The following is a 15,353-nucleotide window of genomic DNA, read 5'->3' as shown; positions in this document are numbered from 1 at the left end:
GGAATATATTTTTTTAAAGATTTTTCGTGTGTGGGATTTTTAGGCCTTTGTTTCTGACAGGTGAGCTTTAGACATGAAAGCGGACAGAGAGGGGGAACGACACGCAGCAAGGGCTGCAGGTCGGAGCCGAACCCGTGGCTGCTGCGTCAAGGCCCGAGCCTCTGTACATGGGCGCGCACTCTGCCAGGTGAGCTACCCATGCGCCTAGAGAGGGATACAGTACCAGTCAAAAGTTGTTTGTTTAAGCAAATGTTAAAATGAATTAACAGTCTGTGTATATAAGCGACTGTGTTATAAGTGTAAAGTGTTGTTATAGCATCAATTAGCTTTTATTGGTTTCTTAGTATTCTTTATAGTTTCATTTTCAATCAATCATTCATTCATTGGTGCTTTTCAAATATATTTATATAATACTTATATTTGTATATGCACCTATTTTTTCACATACCTGTGTACATAATAGTCCTGCCTATTCTTTACCATTATTTGTCCAGCTTTGTTGTCCTCGTTCCTAGCTGTTATCTATTAGGTCTATTTCTGTGTACATTGAGAGCAATGCAACAACAAAAGCCAACCCTCACGGTCCCTCAGATCCACCTCAGCCAGTCTCCTCTGCATCCACAAGTCCAACTTCAGCAGTTTGGGGGACAGAGCCTTCTCCAGGGCAGCTCCCAGGCTCTGGAACGCCCTCCCCCAAGAGATCTGCACCGCTGAGTCCCTCACCAGCTTCCAGTCCCGCCTCAAGACCCATCTCTTCACCTCTGCCTATCCGTAGCCCCACACCCCTCCCTTTTCATCTGTGCCTGAATCTTGTTTTGTTTTGCATTATTTTTATTATCTACCTGCCATGTAAAGCGACTTTGAGTTCATGAAAAGCGCTATATAAATTAAATGTATTATTATTATTATTATTAACAAAAGAAAACCAGAGTCAGAGTCCTTTGTGTGTGTACACATACTTGGCCACAAAGGTGAGTCACTCAAACTGGCAAAAAGAAATTTTGCCTATTAAAGGGTAACTACAGTTTTTTTCAACCTGGGTTTTCCTATGTTCTTGTGTCTAAGTGACTGATGGAACAACAATCTTTGACATTGGTCCAGTATTAAGAGAGATCGCTGCAGTCGGCCACAGAGAAACAAGCTACAATGTAAGTTAATAGGGATGTTCAGCTTGTATTTACTTTCACTAAAGTGCTCGTTTTGCCTCTGACAGACTAGACTTTTTTAGACTTTTTAAGACCCCGCGGAAACCCTGTCATGTGGGTGGAGTTTTTTTTAATCAGTTAATATTTTTTTCACCTTGGTATTCCTTTCTTTTTCTTTTCCTCCTTCCCCTCTGCAAAGTGATAGAGGTAAGACAGAAGGGGGACTTGGAGGCATGTAGAACACGGAGGTTTGAGATGGCAAGGCAGAAAATAAAAAAAAGGGGGGGAAGGGGCAAGGGATTGGTGGATACCAATACGAGATGGTGTACAGTATGTTACTAATAAAATAATAATTAACTGCAGGTTATTTGGTACCGTACAAATTACTGGGAAAGGGAATGAGAGAAGAGTGGATTGACACAAGCACAAAGAAGCAGATAAAACATGAGTCAGACATGCAAAGTTACAACAACACCTCCTTTGTCTGGTGTACTAATCAATGACTTCTTTTACTTTTTGCTGGTAGATGAGGAATCGTTGGAAGTCATGGAGCAGAACTGCCGAGGCATCTGGCTTATCTGTGTTACTGTATAATGGAGAAGAGCAAACAGTCAAACTACGCTTACTAACTCCAAACTAACTTCACATCAGGGTTTGTTAACCCTCTGAGGACAGAAGACGCAGCGGCCAGTCCAAGCAATGTTTGACACTCCTACTCAACACATTTTACATTATTGTATTCATATATTACGGTACTTTTGTGAACATAAGACTTTTGTAAAGTCATTTCAGGCACCAAAACAATTGAGTGAAGGTTTGTTTTCACAAGATGATTTGAGAAATATTTCCACTTTAGGGCCAAATGATCTCTTTAGACATTGCTCTGGGACAATTTTGGGTGTCTCTATAAAGAAAGCTGAGTTTGTTCTGAACATTTGAAATGAAACACATGGGGATCAGATTATATGAAAAATTCATGCAGAATTCAAGAAGATGTCTTCAAATGCCTGTAGACCTCAGAGGGTTAAGATCAAGTGTTTGGCGAGATAAGAAAAACAGGAGCTCACCCCAGAATAAAAGCACATGATTCCTTTTTGAACTCATCAAGGATCTGGGATTAAAATAAAATATGAATGTAAATGCTGGGGAGAAAAAAACATTGGTGCAATAATATATACGGTATATATTTATGTCAATGTGATCAATTCAGACTCACCTCATTCTGTTCAAACATTATAATGTTGTACAATTTATGAAACTGCTCAAAGTCCAGGCGGTCTTTCTTTGCTCCCACTTCCTGTGAAAGCAGAAGTAAAAACACTGATTGAGACTACAGTACAAGAACACCTACAGAGTGACACAGATTTATTTCCAAATCAGGTAATGTCTAATCAACACATTCTCACTCCCAGTGCCACAAAAAAGCGACGCTTGGTCAGGTGCCTTTGGCGTTTGTTATTGACGCAAAAAGTCTCCTTTAGCGCCTAGCCCTTTGGCGTCACTTTTTGACGCTCTGGGTCGGGACGTACGTTTAACTGACATGCATGAGAAGAACGGGACAGTTAGGTGTTAGGAAGAGATCGTGGGTGGGGTTACAATATGTACGTTTCAGTGACACGCAGGACAAGAACGGGACACAAAAGCCGGTCACCTGGCTGAAAGTCCTGTGTTGTTTGACTCATCCACCACCCCAACCTGCCTCCTTATGCAGATTTGAGGTCTTTCATACTACTCGCTACCGTTGTTGCTCCTAATACTACGTCATCTTACAGCACCGCGGTCGAGCTGCTGCTCTGCCCGGTGCATCCCATACTGACGCTAAAGGGAGATTTTTGCGTCAGTGTCTGACACTGAAGCGTTAGTATTTTACGAATTAGGAGTGAGAAGTGGGTTGGACTAATCAAGTCATTGGCAATCTCTGTTATGACAGAAATGAAGCAGTTTGCATTGGTTGCATTAGTTGCATTGTTAGAATAGATTAATAGTCTTGAGTATGCTGAGTCATGTTTCTAAGGCCTGAGATAGAGAGATGTCCTAAAAAGTTGAATTAATTAATTAGAATAAATTACACACAACAATGATGAGGACATGACATCAAGACAAGAGTACCTGAAATTTATCTTTGAGAGTACGAGAGCTGGGGGCCTTGTAGTTGAGCAAAGCTAGCAGAGCCTTCAGCTCCTTCATGGAGATGCTGGGAAGGACACAAAGAAACAGTACGCATCATCATCTGTGCATCTGGCATCTTTAATGCATTCAATATGCCTTTTTGTATGTAACGTGTAAAATATTTAGAAACGTTTTCAACAGTTTAGACAAAATATGGGATTATGAGCAGTCATGCAGTGCTACAGTTCCTATAGGTTTTCTCACATTTTTATTACTTTAGAAAAAAACGGTTTTGACCTATGATAATTTACATAGTAAATTGATATTGATTTCATAATCTATGTACAAAGCTAGTATGATTGAGTAACCACATAGACATATATACAGTACCTGTTTGTTTTGGTCTGATTGACAGAGTACATCTGTTTCCTCAGCCAACTGGAGGGAGAGAAAGAGATCAATGATTGGTTGTCTGTATCACTAATAACTGTGTGTGTGTGTGTGTGTGTGTGTGTGTGTGTGTGTGTGTGTGTGTGTGTGTGTGTGTGTGTGTGTGTGTGTGTGTGTGTGTGTGTGTGTGTGTGTGTGTGTGTGTGTGTGTGTGTGTGTACCAGGCTTACCTCTCTATGAGAACTGGAGTCGGAGCTTCCAGTGTCTCTTGCCTCAGTAATTCTAGTCCTATCTGCCATTTCTGTGCCTCTTCAACAGAGTCAGCTGGAAAATGAGCAAAACAGAAAGTATGACGGTATTAAACAGACATTTAGCACTGTGGGATGACGCGGAGGGAATTGTTGGTTTTCTGTAAATTATACAGTGTGGTCTAGACTACTCTATGTCGATAGTGTCCTGGAAAATACTTCTGGAAATACTTGACCTTTGAGCGCTCATTGTTCGTGCACACACGAGTTCCTGGAGCAAAGGTGCACTAAACAGAAAATGTGAACATAATCTACACCTTATCAAAACAAATTCATTAGATGCTTGATAATAGAGAGATTAGAAAAAGATCGGGCAATTTCACTTCAGCAAGTTTGTGAGACCTAATATAATGATATTATGGGAATATCTAAGAAATCTTAAAAGCTTTAAACATGGACCCAAATCATTTCTGTATTGTTTATTACAGAGGTAGATGACATTGGCAGATGGCCTACAATGACTTCCTTTCAGACACTAAAGCAGTGCAGAGATTAAACATTAGACAACGAGGATTGGTTGTGGTCCCTCCGTTGGGACTGAAGTGCTACATGTGGATGATTTACTCCACCTGAGCAGTATTGGTAGTATAATTACCCACCTGTGTGTGGAGTTTTGTTTGTATTTGACTGTGCACACGCGGAGGAAGGGACGCTGCTTGAAACGTCAGTTGTGTGGCAATAAACTATCAAATCAGAGTGCTGTCCCAGTAGCTTTATTTATGATCTTTGAACTTGAAATATTGTTATATTGTAGGGATGTCCTGATCAGCTTTTCTGACCCCTGATCCGATTTCTTAAATAGTGAATATCTGCCGATACCGAGTTCCGATCCGATACTTGTAGTTGCTCAGATAATAAAGCTGCACATCTTTTTTGTTTACAAAAATATGTAAACAAAGTAACTAAAATATGTCTTAAGGTTAATACACAAGAAGTGTGGATAATTAGAGTAATCCGCTTCTGTAAAATACGGGTGACTTAGAAAGCATACTTTTTTACTTGTTGCCAAGGGCTGGCAAGCTACGAGACTCTCTGGACAGACACTGGTGAGTGGCTTGAAAGTGCCGGCATCCAGGCAGTCTGGCGGTACGCCTGTCTGTGGCGCAGGGCGCGTGTGATAAAAGGCGGTGATGACTACAAGCTGAAGTACATGATCAGAATAAGGTAATTGGGGTGAATGCCGATCCCCGATCAGTTAAAAAATGCCAAAATCGGCTCTGATCTGATACTGTGATCGGGATCGGGACATTCCTATAATATTGAAAATAAGCATACTGTAGGCCTTCAAAACATCAACCATATCCAAAGGAAATTTAGAAATCCACTTTGGATTAAAAGTCATTAGAACACACATAAACAAAGAGCTCACCTCCCAGACTGAGGGTGTTGAGAACAAACTGTGAGCCGTAGAAGATTGTGAAGCAGCTGTTTTCATCGTGTTTGTCCTTGCCATCTTTGAAGCGCTCAAAGTCCTTGGCGTTCCTCCCTGGACGGATCTCTCGGATCTCAAACAGGTCCACTGAAACACAGTGCACATATTTCTGCTGAATCAATGGCATGACATATCACCTATTTGTCATGGACGCCAAAAAAAAAAATATTCATCAGGATTCTATTAAAGAACACTTGAAAGAAATTACTAACAGACCAAATAATACCAAGATCAAGTATCTAGTAGCCAGTTGAGGTAGTGCATTGTACAGCGCTTGCACAACAAGTTCAACATTCAGCCATGGTGATATCCGCTTAATTACATAACCAACATATCATGAATATGTATGTATAATACAATTTTTCTATTCTAAGGGTTGGTTCTCCCAAATCACAAAGAAAAATCTGAAGAAGCCCAGTGGCGTGCAGATAGTTTGGGTTTGCTGTGTTTTTAGATCTGCCTCTGAGACTTCTGCAGCCTCTACACTAGTTCACTCCCAATTTTAAGTGTTACTTTCAATTGTATTTCGTGGCATTTGTGTAATGTATTTTTATCTCCTAGCCCTCCTTCTCTTCCCCTAAGTAGCTTTGTCACTAAATAAGAACTTGTTCCTAATGACTTGCCTGTAAAAAAAAATTAAGGTGAAATAAAAAACATTAAAAAAACAATAAAGGTGAATGTTATTTTGATTGCGGTACATTTCTGTGAGTGGAAAGAGCGGAACTGGTGGTTAGAATATATACCAAGTCGCCTGGATGCTAATGTGCGTGCATGATGGAAATAAACTGGGGGCCAAATCGCAAAAACATTGCTTTACATTACAGTATCTTACATCATGAATATAATGTAAAATGCACTGCATGAGATAGCAATTTAAAGCTATACATAGTAATTCAGTCAACTACACTGAAAAAGCAATCAATGCGGTTGTTCGCTTAATGTGTATTTTCTCACTTCAATATTTGAAAATTTGTAGTTTTTCATATAGACTAAACATTGTAAATCATGTTTATGGTTGAAATAATTGTTTTATTGGGATACAATATAAACTGGCAGCTGGACATCAAACTGAAGGAGATTGTTCATCCATGCAAATTGCAAAAAGATGTACAATAAATATGGTTGGGTTCTAAAAGGAAAGTGTTCTGAGTAGTCATTGATCAACATATAAGCATGTTTTTTAGAAAACCTAAAACAATTAGTTTGTTATAACATTCCAAAAATGATTGCATGGAGTTAAACATTTCAGATTAAACAGAATAGATTATTTACATTAAGACTGAAGACAACAATTGTTTTCAATTTTTGGACAAATGAAAGTAATTGGCTTGCTCTACCTTAAGAAAATAAATTGCATGGGTATAAAAAAATATATATATTATATTATATATATAATATTTTTTTTTACATTGAGTCAATATCAAATATTTCGTGTGATTGATTACTGCAATTCTTTAAAGTTCATCCAAGGTTTTGCACACACTTACTCTCCCAATGGTGTTAATGGTGAAGATATATTGTCTCTGAAAACACTGCACAAACTAAGAAGATGATGATGATGATGATTATTTTTCAACTTTAGTATTAGGGATGGCGGGGGGGGGGGAATCAAAAATTGTAGGTATCGTGATTTTTTTGTGATGATTTTTAAAATCGATTCTTTTCTCTAGAATCACTATTTTTTATTTTATTTTATTTTAGCAATGATTGACCTAAATATTTTGTGTTTATACGGTACCACCGACGGTGACTACATCAAATCCGTTTCCAGCAAAACAGACAGAAAGCAGAAAATCCATGTTATTTTCTTCTTTACAATGAAATAAATGTTAGACTGAATGACTTGTGATGGGCATTCTTCTTCGAGAAAGTTTATTATTCAACTTTTGTTTTTGTTAAAGAAGTTAAAAAAATACTATCGAATCACAATACTTCTAGAATTGCAATATATCTATATCACGATACAAACTGAATCGGCACCCAGGTATCGTGACAAAAGCATATGCCCTAATTAATATACTCACAGACACCATCGGTTTTGTCTGCAGTGCGTGTCCATGCCACCTGCCGGGTCTCCATGATGACCTGAACAGTGAGCCGCTCCGTCTTCTGCCGAAACACCGTCATGACCACGCCCATCTCCAAGTCCCGTTTGATCAGGATCTTCTTGTACTCCGTCATCTCCCCCTGCTGCTGCTTCCAAGCCATCTCTGCAGCTGAGACAGGACAGGAGAGACACAAAGACTTTCATTCACAGGCAACTAACAACTGCACTCTAAGTGCCCTACTACGCCCCGCACCAACCTGCTACGCCCCGCTATGCCCTGCTATGCCCTAAATGCTACAACTATTATTTCTAGTCATAGATCCACTGTCTTTATTTTTACTATAACTGCCACCGTTCATCATACCAACTGCTATAATTATTAGAGATGTTGCGATACCGATACCAGTATCGGTATCGGCTCCGATACTGCCTAAAGGTATCGGGAAGTACTGGAGTTTATGCAGCGATCCGATACCACGTAATAAAGCCCTAAAGAAAATCTATGTTAAAGTACTTTATTTATGTTCTTTTTCCGTTATAACTGACTGTCAAACTGCAGAATAAAAAAAAGTTCTGTGGTGTTCATTGTTCATGTTTCACAAAGAGTTTAACCTGAGCCAGACTGACAACAAAGATAGAAATAATATCACATCCATACAGAGATAGTAGTATACAGTTGTTAAAACATAATAAAATATATGACACACTGGTAACGGATCGGTACTCGGTATCGGCCGATACGCAAGTTCAGGTATCGGAATCGGTATCGGGAAGCAAAAAATGGTATCGGGCCATCTCTAATAATTATGAATCATATTTCTCTATATCTGTATATCTGTATCAGTGTCTGTGTCCAAACCGGCAGCAACAGATGCCACCCACAAAGAGCCTGGGTCTGACCGAGCATTCTGCCTGTAAAAAGGTAGTTTTTCCTCGCCACTGTTGCACCAAATGCTTGCTCGTGGGAAATCGTTTGGTCTTTGTAAATTATAGAGTGTGGTCTAGACCTACTCTGTCTGTAACGTGTCTTGAGAAAACCCTTGTTATGATTTGATACTATAAATAAAAATGAAATTGAATTAAGACAGAGGTGTTTTCAAAAAAGTCCTGAGCGCCGACTTCTTTCTGCTGCTCAGAGCGTCTTTTTACAGTTGAAAAAAGTTCAACTTTTTTGAAAAAACGCCCTACGTCAAGCACCTTTTTGACAGCCGACCAATGACAAGCAGAGTAGCCCGACCTGTCGTTTTCATAACAACAAAAAATGGAGTCGCAGCACAGCGAGATATACGGTATGACCGGGTGCTCTCTGTACAGGGAGCTCTCTTTGTTTTATCTAACGCTAGCAACAAAAGACGCTCTCGGCTGCTTTTTGGAACTAAAACGCTGCCAACTTTTTTTTACTACAAAAGCGCCCTAGTCAACTTTTTCTTGTAAAAAAAGATGCCAAGTGTGAACATAGCCTTAGGCATCATCAGGGTTTTTTCTTTGTTCTCCTATCGATTAGGGTTTTTGTCCTCAGATCTGTCATCCACTTTTCCTCACGTACAATACAACAGCAGTATTAATATCACATGCAAATGTTAAGAGCTCAGATACATATCTTATAGTGACCATGCTCTCTTTCTGCCTCAGTTCATTTTATTATTATTAGTCTCGTTTCAATACAATCCCTCATGCTCTATGTCAATCATTTATTTTATACATACAGTACACTGTATTAGTTTATTTTATACATACAATACACTGTATTAGTTTATTTTATACATACAGTACACTATTAGTTTATTTCTTTGTGGCTTTGAGGGAGAAAGTTAGATGGGCACTGGTGGTAATGAGGATGGGGCTGTTTTTGATTGGAGTTAAAACTTGTTCCAATAGACAACGTCATTAGACTGGACAAAACATTTGTTATTAAAAACTCTACAGTTGCAGTGGCCACCATCTTATCAGCAAATGTGTGTGGCAGTAAGTGGATGAGAGTATGGCTTCCCATGACCCGGTGCATTTCTATGGCTGAAACGGACCAGGAATATAGTGTAAAATAAAAATAGTGTGGGTACATACTTGTGGAGTTGAGGTATAGCGTTGAAGGGTAAAATGGTACGTCACAATGCCTAATATTTAACTTGCAAATGAATAGAGATATCAAAACAAAACAGTGCCACAGGAATTCTGTTGAATGACATTTGAACTACACTATGTTATGAAATATCAATACAAATGTGAAGAGTTTTCTAGGATTTTCTACACCCAAAAAAGAAATTATATGTTATGAAAGACAACACAGAATCACTTAGAAAAGTCCATAAACTTGTGCAAATAAATCACTGGCACTGGGACCCCATTCTTCATATTTAGATGTGATTAAAAACACGTGTGATGTTGTATACATCAGAAAGAATGCTTTGATGCTTATCATTATAAAGAGTGTGCGGATGAATCCCTTGCATAATATCAATAAATGATTAACTGACATTACACAACTATTCCCCTGTTTTACCTGCTCAACCCTTCACCCTGTGAAGGGAATGTCCCCTATTGGGATTAGCCTTATTTAGACTAACTCATTTCCTCATACTCATGCTGCAGCAATACATAACACAAATACTGTGCCAATACAGCCATAAATGTGTTCACGTCACACATGCAAACACGCCGGCTTCAGGAAAACCAGTGTTTATATGAAATGAGGATGTGATGATGCACTGTGCTGAATTTTAACATGTTTTGCTCTGTTGGTGTGTAATTCCTTAGAAACACACTGAAACATATATACAGTGAAGGAATGCATATGTATACACACAAATACACGCACCTAGCAACTTTCTGGTTAAGGTGAATAAGATCACATTTCATGGGAATTTAATTTGCGTTTTTGAAATTGCATGGGTCAAAACGGCATTAATTGCATCAGACAAAATAACAAATGCGAAGAGAGGCAAAACTCTTCCCACTGGTTAAATTAGACCAAGGCCTGACGAACAGATGGGACAGTAGTGACAACAGACAACAGACAGGAATGACTTTTTTATATTTTTTAAGGCTAAACCAAAAGTTAGTTCCACCACAGCTCACTGACTGCAACCCCAGTTATTTATGTAGATTAAAGTTAAAAGGAAGCTTTGTATTTAACACAATATTCATATGCATTATCAATATTTACAAACTCTTTTTGTACTTGCTGGGTGTTAACATTGAATATGATCATGTGTATTGCCAAATGGTCACTTGTAAACCAACAGTAATAATCTCACAACTCTACTTCTCTACTGAGCTTTTATTGCTCTTGAAGCTCACAGGTTTTTATTAACAGTAGCCAGCTGTTTTCAGCCGAAGGACTAGGCCACCCAGCACCAAATCACAACTAGCTGGTGAAGAAAATCAAACACATTTTCCCAGACGTTGGTGGAGACCAAAACAGAGCTAAAAGGAGTTTGAATACTGGACCTACATTCAACAGGTTGCCAGAAACATGACTCAGAATGAATTATAATAGTGCCCCATGTCTGTTGTATGTGTAAGTAAGCAACTGGTTATTGAATAGCCATAACAAAAGTATAAGGCTGTTGTGTCTGCCAGTTTGTTATGGCTTCTAATAACTGCAGAATTCTAATGTTAAGCTCACCTGTGAGAAAGTTAAAGCAGATGTCATACTGTATTCCTCCTGTCTCACCAAACACCTGATGTTACAAGCTAATTTAATCTAATAATGTATACATTTCAATGTCTACAATTAAAATGAGTACACATACCTGGGCTAGGCTATGAGGTAAATAATTTGGTTCCAACCCACCGTGGCCAGTCCACTTTCACAGCAACTTTGTTGGCATAAATGTGTTAGCTCTAGAACAAATGAACCAGTAAACCTGTGACCCTTGATTGGCTCCACCTATTGCTGTCAAATTCAGCCAATGACATGAGCAGCTCCAACATTTGTAGCATTCGTAAATACTGTAACTCCAACCTAGTCCTTACGTGTATAAGTGACTACGTTTACATGCACATAATATTCCCAAAAAGATAATATTCCGACTAATGCCTACCATACACTAGAAGACTTTGAACAGACTGATAAGAATGAAGTCTGACTCCATCTCACATCTAAAGACAATCACTTCATAATATGTAAAGACTGGGAATCTTGCAGGGTAACAAATTGCAAAACTATAACTAGATTTGTTTTTAAAAATGTAACCAAGCTAGCTAGTGCTAGCATTAGCTGGTAACTGAAGTGAAAGTTTGTCGATTTTCTGTTCCGCCATACATGCAGATGAATGGCGGCAGTACCTGGAGGTCTGCGTTTATCTGCCGGTAAAACTCCCATTGGATGATTTGCTTCAGAATTGTTAAAAATATGCAACCTTCCCTCTTTAGCATTTAGCTTAGCGCAGAGCCATAGCAACCATAAACAACACTGGCTCTAGCAGTTTGCTGCTTCCTGTTTGGTGCTAGAGGGAGCAGACCCATTGGTTGTTGATGATGTTCACAAGATTTGACCTCACTACCAAGACTTAAACCTTACGTTAAAGGTGCCGTAGGTAGGATTGTGAAGATCCAGGACTTAACCAAAAAATTTGAACATCAACAACTTCTCAGTTCCTCCCTCCTTTCTGCTAAAGCCCAAAACGATCTCCTATGCCCCTCCCCCCACAAGGGAGAATGAATGTGTGTGCATGAGCAGTGATTGACACGCAGTTAGACACCCCCTTTGGCCCTGATTGGTGCATCTGAACAGTTAGACACCGCGACCTGAGACGACTGGAGCGCGCCCCGACTCTAGCAAGACTCTCAGGATTTCATTCCGATATAGGAAATTAGTCTTCGACAGTGGAATCACTTGAAAAGCCGTTTGGTGTAAGGTCGACATAAGCTGTTTACATGAGTTTACATGCAGCCGTGCAAATTGATTTTTTTTTGTTTTCCACCAGTGGCAGACTTGTTTGACCCTTCTTTCATTCCTTCAACCACTTTCTTAAAAAAGGTTGGCGTTGTGATGTATGCACATATCCAAAAAACAGTTGATATATATATAGATAAATATCATAACGTTTAAAACAAGTGGTAAAAAAACCAACTGAATGTGCTGTAAACATGTCCAAACAATGATTATAAAACCCAAATAATACCGGGCATATCCCACGTCTTAATTCCGTTTGGATATTCAGAATTAGGCCTGGACATGTGGTATATGCCGATATTATTTCGATTTTAGAAAACATTCTTTGGACATGTATACAGCGCATTCAAAATATGGGTCTCAATTGGGGTTTTTACCGCAAGTTGCCTCTTGCCTGTTTATGGTCATCTCTGTATGTACACAAACCAACCAGCCAACAGTTTGCAAGGCTAGGGTAGCCTACTTTTGGTTATGCTCAAATATCGCAATACTGACCTTTTAAAAAAGGTGCTTGAAGGAGGGAAGCTGTGTTCGAATAACGCATTTTCACTCCCATCGCGTCAAAAAGGTCAGGTGCCTTTGGCGTTTGTTATTGACGCAAAAAGTCTCCTTTAGTGTCATATTTAGATGCACTTGGTCGGGACTCTTGGCGTCACTTTTTGACGCTCTGGGTCGGGACGTACATTTCTTATTTTGACGTGATAAACGACAAGTTAGTGCATCAACCCCTGTCAAACACACACTGCATGTAAACGGCAACATTAGTGGAATATTCCTTTTCATTTGCCATGTAAACAGCTTAGCGGAATATAGCCTTTTTCAGAATATGGGCAAAAACCGGAATATTTTGTGTATGTAAACACAGTCATTGCTTGTCAAGACAACATTTAGAAAATCCTACCTTTACTTTTTAGCTAACTATGTAGACATTTCAGAGTTCCTTGTTTTGTTGGGAATACAAAATAGCACTGTAGACTGCCTTTATCAGAAAAAAGGGCTTTTGAAACTTGGATCACAGCCAGTTTTAGTGCTTACTCTGGGTGAAGAACATTTTTAAAACAGCTCTTGACAGTGCAATGCTCCAATATATTTAATTTGTTTGTTTATAGGGACAATGCGCATTAATCAACATTTCTGTAAATGGATCAAATGAAGAGACATGTCAAACACACATAATATTTGATTCAATCATTTCTATCAATACAGATAGAAAAACATCTCATAATTCAAAAACCAAGCACAACACTTCTTTATTCATATTCGTTATTAGTATTAGCATTTTAGCTAGGTGGACCTAATCAATTGGCATCTGTATGTACAGTATACAACTGAGAAGTTTCATTAAAAACTAAGCAAAATGGTTCTGCATGGAATATGTGTTCACACTGGCTTCATACTGTATATGTTGTGATTCTTGTATGTGGAAGGGTAGCTGCTACATTGTTAGCAGCTAAAGGGGATCCAATTAAAGCAACACCAAGCCCTTTTTGGTTCAAAGGGAATTACCGTAAGGAACATAAATAAAAAAGTTCTCCATAACTTTGCATATATATATATGCAAAGTTATGGAGAAATATATACATTAATGCTATAAGTCATGCTATTTATTCTGTATCTACATTTGTTTTCTAAGTGTTTCTTTTACTAACTAGCTTTTTAAGCTTTCAGGTGGTTACCCCAGAGAACCACCATCATACTATTCACCATTAGCCAGTGGTGGAAGAAGTATTCAGATATATAAGTAAAAGGAAGTAAGTATCATCAGGAAAATGCACCTATGTATAAAAAGTAAAAAGTACTTAGTGCATAACTCTCCTCCCATTGTAGTGAGTGTAAAGGATCCAACCAGTTGTGTGTTTGATGGTCTGATCATCTCAGCTGGACTTGTAGGCCTATGGTGGGTAGTTTCATTCACAGTAAATGTTTATGTGAAAAGTAACTGCAGTAGGCTAGTAACTAAAGATGTCAGATGTATGTAGCGAAGTAGATAATTACATGAAAAGTAAAGTACAGGTAGCCTCAAATTTGTACATAAGTACAGTACTTGAGTAAATACTTGAGTAGTACTTAGTTACCGTCCACCACTGCCAATACTCCATGAGAACAGAGACATAGAATATGTGTTGTGTAATTGCAGCCGGTGTAACCGGTATGACAGGGCATGGAACCGAGGGCATGCTGATATGCTGCCGGTAAAAAGCGGACTTCCTCTCTCCTTATTTAACTCACACACAGGCGGTTCAGCACGAACCAAAAACAGATTTGAAGAAAGTAAAAAGACTTACCTTACAAGTGACTTATTATTGTTTTCAGCTCTGCAAATGCTCGTTTTCTATGTGCTCATGATTTGAAAGTCATGAAATGAAGCTGAGAGGATGTAGAGTGTTGACAAAACAGCCAGCCGCAAAACGGTCAGTTCCTCTATCTGTGTGTACAAGGAAGTAAAAGTTCACTTGCATTATAGACATAGCCCACAAGTTATAAAAAAAAGGGACCGGAAACAAGGACGGTATCTATGCAAACTACACTGCGCAAGTGGCATCGGACGGAGAGCATTTCAATCTGCCACTGTGCCCTGTCGGGATCAAGACCAATATTTCATTTCAAAATAAATGTTTCGGCAGCTTTATATACTTTACTGTATGTGAGAAGGTGCTCCCAGACAGTCCGCTGTCTCTTTGGACACAGAGCAAGCCTCGCCATCTTAAACCCAATCTAGTAACACATGTGTGACAGGTGGTTCTCAAAGGGCGGTACGGGGACTCCTAACGGTCCATGAAGGTGTTCCAGAAGGTCCTGACACGACCAAGAATTATTTCATTTCAAATAAAAAAAATGAGAAGGATAAAAAGATAGAGGAATGTTTTTGTTTTTTTAACTCATCCAATAGCCTTTTAAAGTAAAAGTAGTAAGCTACTACCACAGTTACAAAATAACTAATAAAAGTATTGCTTTCAAAACCTTACAGTTAAAGAGTTATATCAGCATAACACCTAAAGTATCAAAACCTGGATATTATGCTGCA

At 38.9% G+C, this 15,353-nt stretch overlaps 1 protein-coding gene across 5 annotated transcripts in view; it reads right to left on the bottom strand.

Annotated features, from left to right (window-relative positions):
- plcg2 (phospholipase C, gamma 2) overlaps nucleotides 1–14,981 on the bottom strand; it is a 33,619-nt gene extending 18,638 nt beyond the window's left edge. The window contains exons 1-10 of one of the 5 annotated variants that reach the window (XM_078258044.1): nucleotides 14,963–14,981; nucleotides 14,614–14,753; nucleotides 7,409–7,600; nucleotides 5,322–5,471; nucleotides 3,875–3,968; nucleotides 3,645–3,692; nucleotides 3,255–3,339; nucleotides 2,362–2,442; nucleotides 2,213–2,256; nucleotides 1,659–1,731 (exon numbers count right to left, since the gene is read on the bottom strand). In XM_078258044.1, coding sequence (XP_078114170.1) covers nucleotides 1,659–1,731; nucleotides 2,213–2,256; nucleotides 2,362–2,442; nucleotides 3,255–3,339; nucleotides 3,645–3,692; nucleotides 3,875–3,968; nucleotides 5,322–5,471; nucleotides 7,409–7,592 — 759 coding nt within the window. In that variant the 5' untranslated portion in view covers nucleotides 7,593–7,600; nucleotides 14,614–14,753; nucleotides 14,963–14,981. Of the gene's footprint in view, nucleotides 1–1,658; nucleotides 1,732–2,212; nucleotides 2,257–2,361; nucleotides 2,443–3,254; nucleotides 3,340–3,644; nucleotides 3,693–3,874; nucleotides 3,969–5,321; nucleotides 5,472–7,408; nucleotides 7,601–14,613; nucleotides 14,843–14,962 lie in introns of those variants that run through there. The other 4 variants (XM_078258047.1, XM_078258045.1, XM_078258043.1 and 1 more) reach the window with 4 other exon arrangements.
- Nucleotides 14,982–15,353: the final 372 nt, after the last annotated feature.

Source organism: Sander vitreus, chromosome 8 (assembly GCF_031162955.1).
Source record: "Sander vitreus isolate 19-12246 chromosome 8, sanVit1, whole genome shotgun sequence".
NCBI lineage: Eukaryota > Metazoa > Chordata > Actinopteri > Perciformes > Percidae > Sander > Sander vitreus.
Note: the sequence above shows the minus strand (reverse complement) of the source record. Positions and strands in the feature narration are given on the sequence as shown.